Below are 19,670 nucleotides of genomic sequence, written 5' to 3' on the forward strand. Positions count from 1 at the left end.
GCGCCGGAATCCTCGCGTTGCGAAGGATCGACCGGTTATGCCTGCCTTTTCACAGGAGAGGCGTCAAGTCCACCCGTTTATCATATATGCATACCAACGCCCGGGAATCGCGATCACAATGGCACAGAACGCGCATTGATACTAAGTTTATCGAGTGGCGGGCGATAAGCGCCAGTGCTTGGCACACCGGCACCTCCGGCGAGAGAGATTGCATTGCGCGCCGCTAAGTACGCGGAATTCGTCAATCGACACCCTGTCGCCGCCCGATAACGGCGTCGCGAGCTCGCGGTCGAATGGCAGAACTCGAGCTTATCTCTCGAACGGCAGAAAGAACTCGGATGAGTCGTGTGTTATGACGAGATATGAGACGAGAGAGAGAGAGAGGTAGCGCGGCGCCTTTATTCGACGCTGCGCCGCGGCCGATTCAAGGGGGGTGGGAGGGGGGAGTCGAGTCAGGATGAAATATTCGAGCGAGACGCACGTGGGGAATGAGACACACGCGATATTATAAGTAGAATAGATACGTTACGTAATAGGAAAATATTTTCACGAGGAATGTCAGGAATACTGAAAGAGAGACGGGAACGGCATAAGTGGTTTTGCGTCCGCATCTTCAATTGGTTCGAGATTTTTATTTTTATTCGTATTTTTATCGGGGAAGCGCTTCTCAATATCTCTATTCGATATCTTTATGGGGAGAGCGCAAACGAACGTCTCTTCGCGAGATTCGATCGTACTTAATATTGTGAACTTATATTCCTTATAAAAACGTTTTCCCCTCACACGTCTCGCTCGATACGTACTTAGTATCATCGTTCACAAGCGCGCGTGTCGTGCGCAATCGATACGAAATGGAAAAACGATATATAATAGGCCTTATGAACTACCGGCGCTCAATTTTGTACAATAATTTAATATCTCGATTAATTTTACTCGAACGCTCCTCGCTTTCTACGCTCTTCATCGCTCCCTTATTCCCGTTTTTCCTCCTTCTTTCTCTTCATTTTTTTTTCGAAAACGCGTCGACTGACTAGCGATACGATAACGTTACAGTTAATGATTTTTAGTATGACGGTCATATCGTAAAATATACATTTTTTTCGCCGTCCCGCTTCTATCGCGCGACGACCTTTTAATACTCTCTCTCTTTCTTCCGCACGGAACTACCTATGATACTTGAACCCCCCGACACATTTACAATGCATTTTAATTACAAATACGCTACTTAAGATTTATCTGATGGCTCGCCTCAGTACAGTTAGAGTTAGCCGGGAATCGAAAATCACGGGGAAAGCCCTAGATCGATTGTACGGGTGAGAAAATATATATGCAATGATTCTAAACTTTAAGGCCCAGTTTCACAAGTGTCGGTTAACTTTTAACTTTGGATCAACTCACTCTTCGTCTTTTTCTAAGGGGGACGTTAGAAGGAGACGAAGAGTGAGTTAATCTAAGATTAAAAGTTAACCAACACTTGTGAAACTGAGCCTATTTAGGCGTTGTTTTGCACACTGTCCACGCTGTTTTAACGATTCTCGGCGATATCGCAATACGAATTTTATTTGGCAGAAAATGGAAAGCGTGTCGTAACTTACACATAAAATATACGAAGGTATAAATACATGAAAATAGATGCTATCGTCATTTTAATGAGAGAATTTCCATAATATAATTATAGTATATATTATATATATTTTTCAGTCATTTTTTTTCCGCATCTCTCGTCATTGTGCAATATATTTGCATGCGTTTACTACCGATTAATTTTTTTGGGTCCTTTACGTAAAATTCAAAAATTGAGAGAGCAAGATTTTCTTTCATTAAAATGACGATATAGGAAAAGTAAACGCGCAAAATGCTATCGTCGCGCTTTGAAGTGGAGATTGTGATCTGATCGTAAATACAAAAAGGTCTCTCGTGCAAAATGAGCAGGGCGAAACAAGGATTTCACAAGAAATGAGATTATCGTTCGGTAGAGCCTTGTTGTTGCGCGAGACCGCGCGAGCGGTTCTGTCGCGCGTGTCGTGCGAAGAAGCTCTTCGATTTGCAAAGTTCGATGAAGATAAAGCGAAAATTCACAAAGTTGTTTTCCCCCGGATATTTCGGTTGGTTTTCGAACTTACGAAATTAGATACGTCCCTACGTTAGTGCCCTCCCCGTCGATGTCTCTCGACGTTGGCTGCGCCGGAAACGCGTTGTCCTCCCTCGTTTGCCTTCGGCGCATCGCATTCACGAGCGTTCGCGTCACCGAACGCGCATTACATATATTCGCAAATGCACGACGCAGCATAGGAATATTGCAAATCTTTTATGTATACAAATATAATAATATTTCCGCGCGTGTGCATAAACGTAATCGTATCGTCAAGGAAAGTTGTGTGCTTATGTTAGAGTATAAGAGATTACTTTTTTTCTCTCGCGCCAACTTTTTATTCCGCAAAATCTATTCTGCGAAACGAGCGTATAGTGCGAACCTCTCTCGCGAATTTTATTTAAGTAGTCTTTAACGTCGAGACGTGCCTGTAAAATATCGAAAATTGTTACGATATAAAATATAGAAATCGCATCGGAACGTGCAAAAAAGTTTGGCTCTTCTTCGTGGCAGTGAAAAATTGAGCTGAAATAATGGTCGAAATCTTTTTTTCAGGGTCGATGACGCTTCCAACGCCACCCGGCTATCGAAAAGCGTAGGTCACGTATATAGGTTTGATTTTACATCGAACTTATTTCTAAGAGTCGTTCGCTCGAAAATGATATTTCACGAACACCAGGGTCATTGCGAATACATGGTTTGAGCCGTTCGCTTTCTTTGCAGCACGGAATGCTTATTAAGTAGACCTATGTATGCACACACGGAGGGTATTGGTAGGTGACAATGTACAAGTTTAACTCTATCTCGGAACGCAGTCGAACGCTGTAAATCTCGCTTCTACCTGACAAATTCGCGTCGCGTATCAAATAATAAAATTCCCCGAATGCCAAATCGGCGTCAACGGGGTGGAAAGGGTTTTACGAGGATGAGTGTCCTTGAGACATGTGCAGACGCATCCCACGGTAGAGAAGAGAGAATTCTACGCGGTTATACCTAAAAATGGAGCAATATATCTTCCTTCGGCGGCGGCGGCGGCGGCGGCGGCGGCGGCGGCGGCGGCAACGTTGCTCCATTATCGATAGTAACTTTCACTCCCACTTTCTTTCTTCGCCATTCGATGCATTCGTAATTTACCCCCGATAAATCACGTCCGATACCCGCTATCGCTACCGCGTCCGGTATTTTATTTGGTGAAATTTATTCCTTCGACTCTCTTAGCGTACGTTGCTCCGCATTTAATGTATAATATTGTGAATTAAAGTTTGCCAAGCGCATTAATTCCGGATTGTATTAACGAGACTGGATGGTCAACCGAAAGAAGCAATCGCGCCGGAAGTAATCGTGACATTGCGCGATGTAGTCCGACAGAGAAAGAGAGAGGGGAGGGAGGAGAGAGAGAGAGAGAGAGAGAGAGAGAGAGAGAGGAAGAGAGAGAGAGAGAGAGAGAGAGCGAGAGCAAATCAACACGCGTCGTCTGCAAATACTAAACTGTGTTCAATTTCCGTCCGATTTCCGATGTGTCGCGAAGTTAACGCCTCGAAGCCTAATCCTCGAGAACCCGTTGCAGATTCTACCGGAGCTCAAGTTCCGCCACTCTCTCTCTCTCTCTCTCTCTCTCTCTCTCTCTCTCTCTCTCTCTCTCGCTCTCTGTCTCTGTCTCTCCACGCCCAGCAGCGAAAGAGCGATTCGAGCGAGCGAGCGAGCGGTTGCACCGCGCCACCGCCGCCACTGCCGCCGACGGAGTCGATTCAAGGTGCAGTCACCTTTCTCAAGCTGGGTGACCGTGGAATTCCACTGGGTACACTCGGGCGGAAAAATAATCTCGTTCCGTAAAGTACATCTTCGCCGTACACCTCGCCTTTCCCCCGTTCTTCGCTCTCTCACTCTCTCTCTCTCTCTCCTCTCCTCGCTTTCCCGTACTCTCCACCGCGGCCATTACGTCGGTCGGCGAACTAACTTAAACTCGGCCGCGCCCCGTGCATTTTAATGCCGCCGCGATTTATCAGGACTGCGGGATTTTCGATGCCCAGCCGCCGCCGCCGCCGCCGCGGAAATTGCTTCCCCGTGTAATATCGAGAGTAAAAGTGACCGGAAAATTACCCACGTATGGCTGATACCGATGCCGTGATTCAGCGGCGATTAAACGGCAGTATTTCGACGGCGTGCGGACCGGAGCCTGGCTGGAATCCGGTCCACTGTACCCGCGCGCGGAGATGTAGCCTTTCTCACGAGAATTCGAACCCCGATGTCGCGACAAAACGGGAGGATCGTGTCTCTGTTCTCGGTTTCTCCCCGTGGGGGATACATGATGCCTCTCGCGATTGATGAGCGCGACGCGTTACGTTCTTCGAGGAACAAAATCGAAATTCGGAAGATTGTATAAAAATAGTCATTGCCCATTTACTAATATAATAAATATAATAATTTTATTATATAATAATTATATTATCCGTTAGTTATCTACCAGTTATTTACTAGCCGAGAGAAACGAGAGCTTTGGTAGCGACAGCGTCAATAAGGAGATTTCAGTTTTTTCTAGAAAATATCGCGTTTCAGATCGATCCTTAAGTATATAAACGCGCATTGCGTCGTATTACCGCGCTCGAGAATTCCCTGATATCCACTTTAGAGATCGACGTGACCTCACGATCTCTGAAAGACACCCATCCGCGGGAACGAGGGAAACGGACGATATATATACCCGCGTTTTAGAAACCTGCGCGGTTCCCTAACAACAGCGTAAACCTTCTTAAGGTTTTAATTGTTTTAAATCCCTAAACGCGATCTTATACCCTTAACTTACATATCGATCAGAGGGAAAGAAAGAAGAAACGACCGTCCTTACATCGCTAATTCGCGCCGCGATATCAGATAACATTTTGATATAGTTTTCTCCGTCCCCGCGATCTCTCGACGCTCGAGGGATCAAATCGCATACGGATACCCCGCTTACCAATCATCTCTCTCTTTGTCCTTCTCTCTTTATCTTTCTCTCCTTTCCACTTTGATAGGCAGATATCCGGGAACTCGACGACGATCTAGAATCTCTTAAAGTTAAAGATAGTCGAGGACGCGTTGACACTAGCTCAACTATACCGTCTCCGTCGTGCCTCTGTACATTGGTGTTTTTATTTAGAAAATAATTCGACCGTTTAGAATATATATATAATTTATGTATATATATATATATATACTTTTTTTTATTTATATATAGATCTGTATATGTATATATTTATATAGCTGCGTCCTACGTTGCTTATATAGTACGGTCAATCTCCTCGCGTATGATACACGTCTCGTCTCGCGCGACACGAACTCTCGTTTGCGCGCCCGCCTGGAATAAAACGACCGAGGCGGCGATCGATGGATCTTAACGAGTCGCTCTCGGTTCCCCGAACCGTGATCCTCCGGATCCTCGGAGCCGTACGACTCGTTAAGCTCTCGCCCCTCGAATCGGCTTTAAGAGTGACTCGGCGTAGACCGATGCGCTATCGAACTTCGGTTTCGATCGAGCTCGGGCGGTCTCGGCACGATCGTCAAGTGGTCGACCGCGCGTATAGAATTTTTACGCGTTTATTGTGTATGTATGTATCGCATGGAACACAACAGGCTCCACGTGGCCGATGGCCCGTCATTTCCGGGAAGGGAGAAGGAGGGGTGGGAGGGAGGATGGGATCGTGGACCGACCCTGTCTTCCCACGGGTTATATCCACCCGCCAAGGGATTTCCGTTTGGCATCGCTCATCCTCAACAGTGCTGATCTTGCGGTCATCAGTGATAAGACGGACGTGATAAAAATCCTGGCGAAAGTCATTCCCGTGCCCGTTGGGGTCTTCTTTTTCCCGGGATTCTGAGGTGACGACTCCCCACGGTGACGTAGAGAGGGTATTAATCTTCGAGCAGTCGCGCGGGAAGATGGGCTTATTAAGGACCGCTTAGGGTTATAGACGAGGTGTATAATTTTCGGAATGCCATCTCGTTCCGAAAAAGATGCGGCATCTTTCACGGATATATACTTAACGCGAAGTGTATTACCCGCACCTTTTACGATGGGGAGCCCATTGGTTTTTTGCTTGCTTGATGCATCATTACAGATCGAAAGAAGATAAAGGCGGCTTTTAAAAAAATTGGAAAAATAAAAATTTAGAAACATATTTTTAAAAATATAATCTGCGAACAATTTAGACTTTGCGGTACTCAAATTACACTATAAAGCCCTCACAAGTATCAAATAAATGTTCAATATTTTTTTTCTGACAACGATATATCGTGAAAGCGATTAGACGTTATATCCAACAACTCAGCTTCATTTCTTCTCTTCGCAAACTTAAATAAAATTATAAACTAACAAATGTGTCCCTTTAGCACCGATCGTTGGCTTTTGGCTAATCGCGGCATCATCCACGATGGCCGGTCCACGACGATACTAATATTTCGATCGTATACGAATAGAAGTCTCGAATAGATTGTATATCGTGGCGATATGGCGAACACACTTTCGGTGTGATCTTTTTGGTCTCGCTTCTTGATATTCTTCGACAACGTTTCGTCAGTCTTCTTCCCGTTTCACCAGTTTAAATTCTTCTCTGTGTTGCGCGACGAAGAGGAACTTTCTTCCGATTGGTCTCCGCTGGCCTCCTTCAGCATCTTTCCCACTTGTCAACTGCGATTTCCTTTCATGTGAAACAACGCGGAGGAGTCCACGGTGATCGTGCGATCGCGATTTTTTTTCTGGGCTACAAATCCCGTCTCCCGTTTTCTCGATCTGCAACGCGACGCGTCCGATTTATCGTCTACGCTCGGTACGTGCCGATCACGCCCATGTCAAGGCTGTCGCGCAACTCCATCTCCAACTGGGCCTCCCTGTGCTTGTCGGACCGGTGCGACGTTACCGGTGGCGGCGGCGGAGGCGGAGGCGGACCGCCGTCCCGCTCGCGATTTCTCTCGCGGGCGGACGACCTGTCCTTCTCGCGCTCTCTCGTGTGGTGATGATAATGATGAGCGCCGTGGCCGTTGACCGGCAGAGTTGGATACGACGATTGGCCGCAGTTGGGCTGATGTCTGGAGGGCAGCGGCGGCGGTGACGGCTGATGGCGACCACCGGCCGGGATTCCGTTCTGAAGTCCGGACTCCAGAGTTCGTATCCGATCGTCCGGCTCTCTGGCGGAGAGTTGCGGTTGCGAGTGCGGCGTACGGCGCAGGGAGTGACTGGAATAATGAGATCTCGCGCCGCTAGACGTGACCCCGTCGATCGGCGCTGCGCTCAGCGAGGCTGTGCCGTCGTCCAAGACACCTCTGACCCCTCCCCCCGCTCCGCTACCTCCTCCTCCTCCTCCTCGGTGACCGGACGCGTTGTTCGCGACGGGCAGCGTCCCCGGGCGGCGCATCTGGCGCGCCGTCTCGCCATCGATGTAGGTGAAGCCCTCGGCGAGGGTGGTGCTGCCGTGAGGCAGGAACCAGACCCCGCCGGTCCCGGGGCTCGCCGCCCGAAGTTCTAGCTACAGCTCCGTCACCGGTATTGGCTTAATACCGGCTGCTATTTGTGCGTGCTGCTGCTGCTGCTGCTGTTGCTGCTGCTGCAGCTGTTGAAGATGATGATGATGATGATGCGTGGGCACCGGCTGGGACTGCGGCGTCTGATGGTGATGGTGATGGTGATGGGCGTGGGCCGAGCGGACGATGTACTCGTCGTCGCTGAAAGTCTTCTGGTACTCGTGCTCCTTCCGCGATATCGCACGGTTCTTCCACTTGTAGTCTTTGAGCGCGTCCCGCACGCGTCTGCGACATCGATAGTACAGGAACAACGCGAGGCCGGCGAAAAGGGCTAATCCGCCGGCGCACACCGTCACTAGCAGAGCCTGCTTGCGCGGATCCGAGAAGGCGCAGCCTAACTCGTCAGCGCTCATGCCCTTGATGGGCTTGCCCTTGGACTCGGGTGGCTCGGCACATATCACCGGGCTCGAGTTCCTCGGGATGAGTATCTCGGCCAGCCAGAGCTGACTGCAATCGCACACTAGCGGATTCTCGCTTAGATCCAACCGGCGTAGCTCGTTCCAAGCAACCAACGACTCCGAGAACGTGACGAAAGCGTTGTCGCGCAGCATCAGATGCCTCAAATTCGGCAACCCGGCCAGAGAACCGTCCTCCATGGTGGCCAGCCGTTTATTACTATTCAATACGAGAGTCTCTAGATTGGCATTATCCGAGAAGGCCCCCTTTTCCACGGTGGTAAGCAGCTTGGCGCCAGACACGTCGAGCTTCTTCAACGTCGACAGACCTTGGAAGGCTCCCGATCGCAGGATCGTGAAGAAGTTCTGGCCCAAAGTGAGCTCCTCCAGGCGTGGCAACACCGCCAGCTGCTTCGTCGGCACTTCGCGCAACTTGTTAGCACCCAGTTTCAAGGTGCGAAGGGCGTTCAGGCCGCGAAACGCGCCGTCGCTGATGTTGTCCAGTCCGGCGCCCATGATATCCAGCACCGCCAGTTGCTCGAGACCCTTGAACGCGTCGTCCGGCAACGAGGAGAAGGCGTTCCAGCCGATGTGAAGCTCGGCGAGGGCGTTCAACGGCGCTAGGGCTGGCGACGGAATAGTTCGCAATTGGTTGTCGTCGAGATACAGCACCCGGAGGGTGCCCAACTTCTGAAACGCGCCTGGCTCCACCTTCGATATGCGATTCTGGCCGAGATCGAGTTCCTCGAGCTTCGACAGGTAGGCAAATAGGCCGTTCTTCAGCGTCTCCAAGTAGTTGTCCCGTAGATTCAACACCGTGAGGGATTTGAGGCCCTGGAACGTCTTCTCGGTCAGCGCCGAGATCTTGTTGTGCTTCAGATGGAGCTCCACGAGGTGTCGTTGGGCATCGAAACTACCGTTGGGGATGGTGAACAGGTGGTTGCTGGAGAGATCGACGTTCTTCAGATCGCCGTAGAACTGGAAGGCTGCCGCGTCCACGATCTTGATGCGATTCTCCTTCAGCACTATCCGCTGAATGCTGGGATTCAGCGCGATAGGTATCACGTCCAGATTGGCGCCCACGCAGGAGACCACCAGGGTGTCGTCGTCGCAGGTGCAGCCGTTAGGACAGAAAGTCCGTGCCTCAGCCGTACCGAGGGCGAAAAGGCCGACCAGGACGAGCAGGTGGAGAACGCCGATGACGGTGAAGCTGCGTCGCGACGTCTGTAACAATAAACGGAGAAGTTTGATTAATTATGGCAGTTAAAAAAATCTTATATGAAGCCGCACATAAATATCGCGATAGTTATACACTCTAGCTTCGGGAATAATTTCGAAGAATAAAATTCGCACGTCAATTCCATTTGAGTTTCGTCCATTCGAGAATCACTATCGGAGAATGGACAAACTCCCCGAGTCTATGTCTAGCGTAGAACGCCGTCGACAGTTGCCTCGGGGAATCGATACTGTCTGGTGCACACCGCACCCAATTTATGCCGGTTTTACGACAAGAGCGTTGAATTATTTTCCGCGAAGCTCACCGCGCCGTGGCCGACGAGCAGCAACGCACTCGTTCATTCTTCATTCTCCCTCTCCTTCTCTCCTTCCCTTCCTCCCTTCCTCCCTCTCTCTCTTTCTCTCTCTCCACGCTCGTAACGTGAGGGTGAAGTTATTTCCGTTTTCGTTGGCCGCGATCGCGCACGTAGGTGCGAAATTAAGCCTGCCGCGCGCAGCTGAAACGCCCGACCGGTTAAATTATATCCGGAAATACGAGCGCCCGCGGCTGTTCCGCGGATAATAAGCTCTCGGGGCGTAAAAACTTCTATTCGAGATGGAAACGCCCGAGCGCGCCGTCGTCGTCCACGGACGAGTCCGAGCGCGCCGTGGCCCAAAGTACGCCGTAAAACCTAAACGGGATGGCTGATCCCCGAAATGGGCGAAGACGCCTGGCGTCGTTTCGAAGAGAGAGAGAGCTAGGTTCTCCTCGGTAGATCGGCGGAAAAATTCGATATCGACCCAGACGGTCTTGATATAGGTACTATGTCAATCGGGTGAAGCCGGGCGTACCCTCGTATGTTCCTCGGGTTTTGCGAAATCGTCCCTGGTGATGTTTTTTCCTTCTCTCTTCGTTAAGATGCCCCGTTGTAACTAGTAATCGATACTACCGTAGCGTTGTTAAACACGCTCTTTACGCGCTCCATCGTAGTTTCAATCCTCGCGCGGAACAAAGCGAGTTTTTTTTTATCGGATCGAGCGCGCAGGTTCGGCCAAGATTGCCCCGTGATCTGATGGATCGCGTTTGGCTTCGTTTATCTGGAGATTCATCGTTCATGCACGAACACGGGAACGCGCCGCGATCCCGTCGGATTGATAAGAGTATTTTTCTTGCGATAACAATCCGGGTCAACAGAAGTCTAAAAATCCAGCGAAATCGATCGCCCGGCGTGACAGTCGCACGAAAATGCCGGGAATATTAACGGGCGTTTCAGGGGAGGGGAGGGGGAAAAAAAGAGCTCGCGTGATTTACGCGTATGGAGGGATTTATTTCGAAAGCTCGCCTCGCCTCGTCGAACCAGTGCCGCGCTGATGCACTCCGTATGTCCGCATTAAGCCACGTATACACAGTGTTCCGAAATCACCGATAGGTATGTCAACATGACAGATGTCGAAAACTAAATCTGAAAGATATATTTATTTCTCGAGATAATTTTCGTGTGACATTTAAACGACAAAGGGTTAGTAAAAATTCCTGAAGACACCTGATATGAGCACACGCAATTTTGAGACTCTTCTCGAGCGGAGCAGAAATTTGCGAGACTTTAATTGCTCCAACATCAAAGATAAACTCACTAAACGCATGAGCGTAGTCGGATACAGCGGATACATCTGTTCTCGCGCAATCCAGAGCGAATCTAGAGTCTGTTCCCTTTCGCGTACCCCGTATATAGCGCGCGACTGCTAATCCGCGCGACGAAATACGCAAACCGCGCAGGGGGGGAATGCGGCCGAGGATATATTCGCTGCCGTATCACTGCCGCGCGTGTCGGTGTGAGTATTAAAGCTAAAAACGGTCGCGTCATTAGAAAAGGATTATGCGATTCCCGCGCGAATGCGAAACTTGCTCGCGTCCTCCACGCACCGCCTGACCCCGTTACTCATTTCTCATTTCAGCCGCATTACGCAGCATTACGAGATCCAGCCGTTATTAATGAGTTTTAGGCCACAAATAGACTTTTTCTCTCTCACCTCGCGCTTATCGTTTATCTTCTTTATTATTTTAATACTGTCAATGATTTGACCGGAAAGAACCAAGTACCGTTATTATCCCCCGGCAAATCGGTTCATTTCAAACTGGAAGTGCCTATCAATCATTTTTATTAAGAAGCTCGCTAGTTGGTGGGATTTATTATCTAGAGAAACTTGCGAACCCTCAAGTCTTTTAAGAGAGAAACGCCTAGTGTCTTTTATCTTCTAAATTGAAAGTTCTAACTCTCTTAGTATATACTTTTTATAATTGTAATAGATACTTTATTCTATATTTCTCCTTTTCAGTTAATTTTATATAATATACTAGCTGGTTACCCGGGCTTCGCCCCGGAGGACATATGTAGTAAAACACGCAAATAATCTCTCTCTCTCTCTCTCTCTCTCTCTCTCTCTCTCTCTCTCTCTCTCTCTCTTTCTCTCTCCCCTTCTCTCTTTTTCTCTCTCTCTCTTTCTCTCTCTTTTTCCCTCTCTTCCTCTCTCCCTCTATTCCTTTACTCCTCTCTCCCTCTCCCTCCCTCTCTCTCTCCCTCTCCCCTTTTTCTTTCTCTCCCTGTTTTTATATACAATTTTTTGAGATTTGGTCATTTGAAACCAGTTTCCAAAATGATTGGTAACAAAAAATAGTACACTTTATAGCACTTCCCGGGAAATTTATATATATATTTATATATATATAGATTTTTTTAATTTTTTTACCCTTATTTTTCTTCCTCAATATCCATTTTCTTTAGATTACTTTCCATTTCCATGTATTTCTTTTTCCATATATTTCTTTTTACATTTACTAACAACTGACATATACTGAGTGAAATTATTAACTTATCTATACAGAATGTGAGAAGCCGATTAACTTGAAACTTGGTGACATTTATGAGTATATGTTCGGCTCAGAAATTCGAGTTCAGAAGTTCGAGCCAAACATATACTCATAAATGTCACCAAGTTTCAAGTTAATCGGCTTCTCACATTCTGTATAGATAAGTTAATAATTTCACTCAGTATATGTCAGTTGTTAGTAAGGGTAAACCAAAGGATAATGTCGCTGCCCTAGATATAGAGGTCGATGTCGAATCTTAATAACGCGAAAATATACGACGATGCGCCGCGTAGTGTCTATGTCATTTGTCTGTGTTATGGTATGAAGTTGCTGCTTTCACATATTATATGTCAAAACTGATAAATCAGTCACTTCAATTCATCAGTCCATCCTTGAGATAAATCATTGTTGTGTATCTTGCAATACTATTTTTCATTCGCGCGTTTTCTCTCTTCACATACTTCGTCCAACTTAATTTCACTTCAATTATCAAATGCCTGTATCTCGAATTTTTCTATCTTATTCTTACGGAAATAGAGATATAAACTATTCCTACGGATTTTGTCGATCGAAATAACGTGCACGAACTTATATTTATCTATTTCCTCTTAAACTTCTGTTACTTCTATCCTGCTCCGTTCCTCCCTACAAACTTCCAACAAACTTATCGGACAAAGTAATGCTATCAACGCGCGATAGTATCGCGCGAACTGACGGGTTTAGAGACCATCCGCGTCTCGATATTATTTATGCATAGTTCGGCGAGGCCGCCGCTGGCAGCTGGAGAACGGACGCGACTCATCGGCGTGCACGAGGCGCAAATTACGTATGCGACAACATGCGGTTGGAATCGGGACGCCGATGTCCGATTCAGACGTCATCGTCTGCTGCGGAGACAACCGGAGAAATTAATAGAGCAACGTATAATAACCGCGCCGAGAATAATCATGCCAGTCGACCTCTCGCGCGCGCATCTCATCCCGTGCCATCGCATATCCATTTAGGGTAAAAAGCACAACCGTTCGCACATGACGCCCCTCTCTGGTTACAATCGTGATCTTGGTATTGTCGAGACACGTTTTTCAAACGCGACGCTTCACCGGGCAATTTGTTTGTCAAGAGATTCAACATTAAGGATCGCTCGAGGATGGCAGCTTCTCCTTCTAACTTTATATTTGCTAGGTAAAAAGTGACTTCAAAGTGAAAAGACGCGTCCTTAAAGTTTTTTCGCCAAATCCGAAATATTCCGTCAAGAATCGTTTTTTAAGTCGAATTTCTTAGCACCTCTACTTTACATTTCATGAGTTAGGCATTTGAATTTCCACGGGAATTCCGTCAGTTCAGTCCGAATGGATTGAACAACTATATTCCGTAGTTAAGCATCTTATCCCTATCTACATTTCTAAACACGAGGCGGAATTCCGTAAAAGCTATCGTCGATGCCGAGGGGCGCAAAGGTGTAACGATATATATATATATACATATATACACACACATATATATATATATATATATATTTTCGTCGATAACCAGTTTAACGTATCGCGCGACACGGCAGATTCCCTTTTATTCCCGGCGGATGGTTTGCGGGCCGCTCAAAAAGCATAAAATATGCTTTTTTTTCTCCTTCAGCCGGGATCTCATACCCGGCCGGAGAATTTTGTTTAAAGGTTGTCGGGGTCGTTTTTGTGCGCCGTGTCACTCGAGCTTTAATCAACGCGCCGCGAAGGCACGAAGCCACACCGCAGCACGCGCGCTCATAACGCGCTTATAAACGCAGTTAATTATCATCATAGCGTAATCAGCTTGGCTCTGCGCAGCAAAACCATCAATTACCGCGCATGCAAAACTACTCCGCGTTGATCGTTAAACCCGTTCCTTCTCCGGACTCTGCCTATACCCTTCCCATTTATTGGAGGAATCGAAATGTCGCTCGGAGATTTTATTCGAGCGTACCATTTTCCGAAAAGCGAGATTTACATTTATTCGCCCGCTTTATACGTATAACGCTTACGCGCGCGCCCTGGGCAGATTTACATTTATTTATATATACGAATGTTTATACGCCGGCATTTCAACTTATTTTCCGTTTCGCTCTGTCGTTATCTTTTTCCCTTTTTTCTTTATATTTTTTTTTGCTCGCGCGCCGTTCGCCACTGCAGAAACGCGAATTATACGGGGTCTCGAACGAAACACACCTGATCGATATCGTTGCGTATCACGCGACAATTCTTTTTTCTATCATAGCGGAACGACTGCTGTCCGCATGTGTAGAACGCAGTCGCCAACATATTCATGCGACATAAAATTGCTTATTTTATTTTTTTTTCTTTCGAAGATACGTTCGCCCGAGTCTTTTGAGCAGGAATATATTTACTCGTTGCTTATGAATTTATCCTCGTCAGTGTCGAAAATGTCACCGTGTGCATATATGCATATCTCATATGCATATATGTATAAAATCGACTCTTTATCTTTTTCCATATTTCGACGCTTCGCTATACTCACTCATTAGCCAGTTGCATTAAAAAAAAAAAAAAATAAAGAAAGAGTTGGCAGAGCATATCGTATTTGTACGTTCTGTCATTGTCTCCTCGTATTTAGTCTGCGCATAAAATATGATACAAACGTAAAAAATATTGCTAAAATAACGATAAAGATATGACGTAATCTTGGACCAGTATAGAACATAAATATTAGCTATTTTCCGATCGCGCGACCATATCGTCCCGATATAGGACGTGAAATATGCGAATTGAATTGGAGCCGCTGGGTCGAAAAGGGTTAATCGTTCCCGGATAACCGGCGTGGGAGAATACGCCAGACATCTCGACTTATCGCTCGCACTAATCATAACGCGGTCGCGAGCGGGGGCGGGGGGCAGGGGTGGGATGGAAACAGGGTGGAATATAACGTCACGCCCAGCCCTCGTTTCAGGGTGAATACGTCGGGTTTAACTCGATGTAATTAGCGATTACAGATTACCCTTTCGTCCATTAGCATGGCCCGCGATATGCAGGGCGAACCCGGCCGCTCTCTGTTCATGTAAATGCGTCGCATACATACAGATTAGGCGTTTCACCGGAAACCGGAACCTACCAGGAGTCGGCCTACCGCGTGTGCGTGTGCTCGCACCGGCCCGGCGCTCGAGCCTCCAATTTCCGAAAGTCACACTTTCGTATATACGCCAAGCCGGTCTTACTCGTTTTCGCGGTTCCGCTGCCTGCGTTTTCTTTTTTAGGACACACGCGTGTATCCGAAAGTGGGACACGCGTACCGAATTTGAAACACGCGATTCCATTTTGGATTATAATTAATTTTGATCGAGTTTATCGACAGTCCCCGGACGCGGCTCATCCGAATATTTGCCGTTTCGCGTTTGTGCTTCGGTGTACTCTTTATGACTATCGCAAACGGAATTTATATCAAGGACTAATGACCAGAGTTTGTATTGCGTTTTATTTGTTCACGCATGCCGCTGATTAAACAACAACATGTAAAGCCATAATAACATTTACCGGCAATCCTTTTGTATTAGCGTTTCGACGAATAAGTGAGAAAAAATATATATGTATCTTATGTATACATAAACATCGTTTACATGAATTTCAGAAACATTTTGAACTGTAATCACTTCGAAAATGAGTGCATAGTTCGCGGAAATTTAGAGGGTTTCGATGCAAGGATTTACGCGCGGTGTAGTGGCAAGAATTAAATAAATCCTAATCTTATTAGGTGAAAGCGGTTAATTTTCTTGTGCCATTAAATTGATGTCGCCAGCTGCGGATTTAACGAGCGTACATTACTAACCGTTTTGTGGCCGAACCCTTTTAATCACACGTGTGTCCGAAACGTATTCGATGGGCGACCATTAAATGGACGACTTTCATATCTCGAAATTACTCGGTAAACGAACTTTGCGTCCGCATGAAAAATGTGTTTGATTTTTCACCGGCCATATAACGCTAATTGCGTGTCCACACATAAAATGAGATATTCTCACGTGTGTCAACAAAACTATCTTTTCAAAATGAAGCGAGATACACGATGAAATATACGTTTCGAAATATTTTCAACAGTTACTATTCTAGTTTTTCGATAATATTTAGACATGGATAAGTTGTCTGCTCCCGACAATTGTGCATCTTCAATTAAACCCGTCACTGCTAGATGCACGTCGTACTTCAACTCGCTGTCAAGAAAAATGCATCCTCATTGTTTCATGGTTTTTATTATCTTCCGCGCGACGTGTATCAAGCATGTTTTAATTGTTACGAAAATTCACAAAATTTTCAGCTTGACGTAATCTAAGTAATAGAAAAAAAATGCGACATCCGAACAAAAATCCAATGTCCTTTTTCATTACTTTTAATAATAGATTAATCATTGTATATGATGATTGGTACTGTCACGCCATTCCGCGCCGCACACGCAAGCACACGTGCATTTTTTTTCTCTCAACACCATCCGTTAAGGGTTAATAATCTTGTTCTATCCTCTCGACGCTCGACGTCGCGTCGCCCCGGGGCGGCGACGCCAGTCCGATGATGCTCGGACGCGCGCGGTATTTGCAGCGCGCGGATTTCGCGTTTACAAACGGGCCGAGCGTCCGAAACGCGCGAGTGTGCGCGGATATGGAATTCGCTTTTTGCGCGCGGCGCCAAGAACACGGGAAAGCTCGGCTTGGCCGGTGGCGTAACTGGGTGAACGTGCACCCAGAGGCAAGTTTTGGAGTTTGAGTGCGCATCCCCATTTCTCCTTCCTGCGTGCACATACTTTTTGCCTCGCAAAGCTCGCGCGAGCTTTTTCTGGTAACAATCGTTTATCCGCAATTTATTTCCGCTATACATGCACGGCAAGAAAATACTTTGACAATGCGTTAAATAATGTTACGGAGACAGAAATTGAAACTCGACGATGTGACACCTTTCAAGTTTATAGAAATCTATATTTTAGATCTTATGCGTCTCTCATATACGATCTTCTTAGACTTATGAATTCTTTCATAAGAACTGATGATGACACGTACTGTAATTTGTACTTACTGCACCTGGTGAAACTGTAGATTGAAGTATTGTTAAAATATTTGAGATTTAAAATTGTTTGCTACATTCCACAGTTTAATTTTATATACTCGTATATAGATTTTATACTATTCTGCAATAAGAATTTTGTTCTTGAAAAAAGAGCCGAATTTTAACACAGAAATTAGTGAAGCTTTTAATATTTAAAATCAAATTTATTTCTCTGAGCAAGCTTATGTAAAAGGCTACAATTGATGAATGTGATATACGTTAATATTGAGAAATACAAATTTCTTCGCGTCCCTCCATCTCGGTTACATCACTGGACCTGACCTCTCTTAAGTTTTTGATGTGGTTGGGAGGGTGGCGGGCGCTTTTCCATTCTTTATCCACGATTTACGTGGTCCGGTCGGCCCGCACGAAGGCGAAGTTTTCAACCCTGCAAAATTTCGTCCGTAACTCTCCAGAATTTATCGAGTAGAATAGAATAACAATTTATGAGACCCGAGCAGCAACTAACGGTCCTTCGAGAGTTTAGTGAAATTTTACATAACATTTTGCGTAACAGTTTTGGCATTACCGGGCACGGGGATATCCAAGGGAATAGAAGATATTTTATCCGCGAACACACGTCGACAGATATCCCTCTCCAGAGGCTACGTTAAAGCTGTTAATTATAGCAACAGATTAAACCGTTAGTGCCGCAATGTGTAATTATATTTTAACTTATTAATTTAAACGCAAATTATATATATATTGACGAAATAATTTCGTATAAAGATCTAATCTTCAAGAAATATGTAATAAATTCTATTCTTTCGCGATCCTATTACTATTATTATTATTATATTTCTCTTTATTCCTTTTACGTCCGGTGATGATGTTGAAGCTCTCGGGGATATAATAAACGTCTTATTTCGTCCTAAAATTCGCCGTGGAAAAGGACGATGATATTGCGAAAGAAAAGCGCGCGGCTGCAATTGTACGGGATGCCACCGCGACGACGCGAACTCGAACTCGTCGTCGTCGTCATCTCGAGTCTCAAGTGCACGGCGCATTTGCATTTCTATCTTTTTCCTCGAGCGAGTCTCCATTTTCTGCGCCAGCTAAATTCAAAGGGCCATTACTTTCGTCGCGCGACCGAAGGAAAGAGCGCGTTCGACCGTACGCCGGAACCCGTCTTTCAGACGAGCGATCCGCGACCATGATGATATCGATTCTTTCGATAGGATCCTACTCGGGGATACGGACGTTGATCGGGACTTTTCTAAAGGGTCCCCGCTGACACCTTTTTCGCCTCAACTAATTCGTAGTTATTCGTCAGAAATCAGCAAAAGAAAGAGAAAGAAAGAGAGAGAAAGAGAGAGAGAGAGAGAGAGAGAGAGAGAGAGAGAGAGAAACACGTCTGAATAACTATTATTCAGAATATCGGCTTTTAATGTAGCGATTCTCAATTTTACTGAATTTATATGTTTCTTCGTTGCTTTTATTTTATTTAAATAGCGATAACAAATTGCGCGACTGCACAAATTGCACACCTACACTCTCTCCCTCAAAATCCGAGCGAAAATTTGCTTTTTTTTTCACGTTTAATTTTGCAGATAAAATTCAACGATATTGCGAGCGTCGCTCGCTTATGCAAAGCACGGGATGTGCGCGTCTGCGCGATCGACCTTAGACGTCCCTATCGGCTTCGTCACGCTTCTCTGACGAACGGGCGATGGATGCGCGGAAACTTCGCGTGTTTCATTCCTTTTTTTTGTAATTAAATCTCGAAACAGGCCGAAAGCAAAGCACCTCGAATGGGAATTCAACGCGCGAAACGAGTTCGCTACGAAACGGCCGAGCGTAAACAAATAAAAGACTCGCGCGGCGATCTTTACCCACGCGCCTCCACCCTTTGGTTTGTATCTTCTTTCCACTCTCTCTACTTCTCTCTCTCTCTCTCTCTCTCTCTCTCTCTCTCTCTCTCTCTCTCTCTCTCCTTTTTATGTAATCCTGGGGAGCAATCCGCCGTCGAGGCTGAAACCGCTGAACTTTCGAGCACTTTGATACGCGACCGGAGTGCGCTGACCGCGTTAACGACGCCCTTTGACCCTTCGAACCGACCCGTCGCGTTGGAGCACGGTGAATACTACCCCTCGGGGTATCTATGGCGTTTATGCCAAAAATTCGAGCGAGAAAATTACGCTGCGTATTACCCTGCCGCGTCGTGGTGAGCTATTGAACTTTTGATGCAGATGCCGACCGGTATTTTTTGTCAGAGGACACAAACGACCTTTGATACATAGGCTGGTGACCCTAAATCGTTAATCGAACTGGGTTATACTAGCTGCTGGCTGCGAATGTAATCATTCTGGAACTACCCATAAAGATAAAAGCTCGTAAAAACGTTGCGATTTTACGTTTTTCTTAAAAAAGAAAAAAAGGAGATGGTGGATACCTTATCTCGAGTTGTTTGAACCAAGCACAATATAGATATTATCTTTCCATTTCCCGGAACGTTTATAATTATTGTTATT

The 19,670-nt window shown here is 46.2% G+C and overlaps 2 protein-coding genes across 2 annotated transcripts in view; both read right to left on the minus strand.

The window, feature by feature from the left end:
• Positions 1 to 621: 621 nt before the first annotated feature.
• On the minus strand, positions 622 to 7,479 carry LOC143896795 (uncharacterized). Its single transcript, XM_077404831.1, has one exon. The coding sequence runs from the start codon at positions 7,477 to 7,479 to the stop codon at positions 6,886 to 6,888; it is 594 nt and encodes a 197-aa protein (XP_077260957.1). The 3' UTR covers positions 622 to 6,885.
• Positions 7,480 to 7,590: 111 nt separating this feature from the next.
• LOC143896793 (uncharacterized) overlaps positions 7,591 to 19,670 on the minus strand; it is a 202,120-nt gene continuing 190,040 nt past the window's right edge. The window contains exon 5 of the mRNA XM_077404828.1: positions 7,591 to 9,264. Coding sequence (XP_077260954.1) covers positions 7,591 to 9,264 — 1,674 coding nt within the window. The remainder of the gene's footprint in view (positions 9,265 to 19,670) is intronic.

This window comes from Temnothorax americanus, unplaced genomic scaffold, assembly GCF_048541705.1.
Source record: "Temnothorax americanus isolate GAGA-0224 unplaced genomic scaffold, ASM4854170v1 Scaffold2, whole genome shotgun sequence".
NCBI classification, from domain to species: domain Eukaryota; kingdom Metazoa; phylum Arthropoda; class Insecta; order Hymenoptera; family Formicidae; genus Temnothorax; species Temnothorax americanus.

Excerpts from the sequence above, each read along its gene's own strand:
- LOC143896795 (XM_077404831.1), bottom strand. The coding sequence starts at position 7,479 with ATGCGCCGCCCGGGGACGCTGCCCGTCGCGAACAACGCGTCCGGTCAC.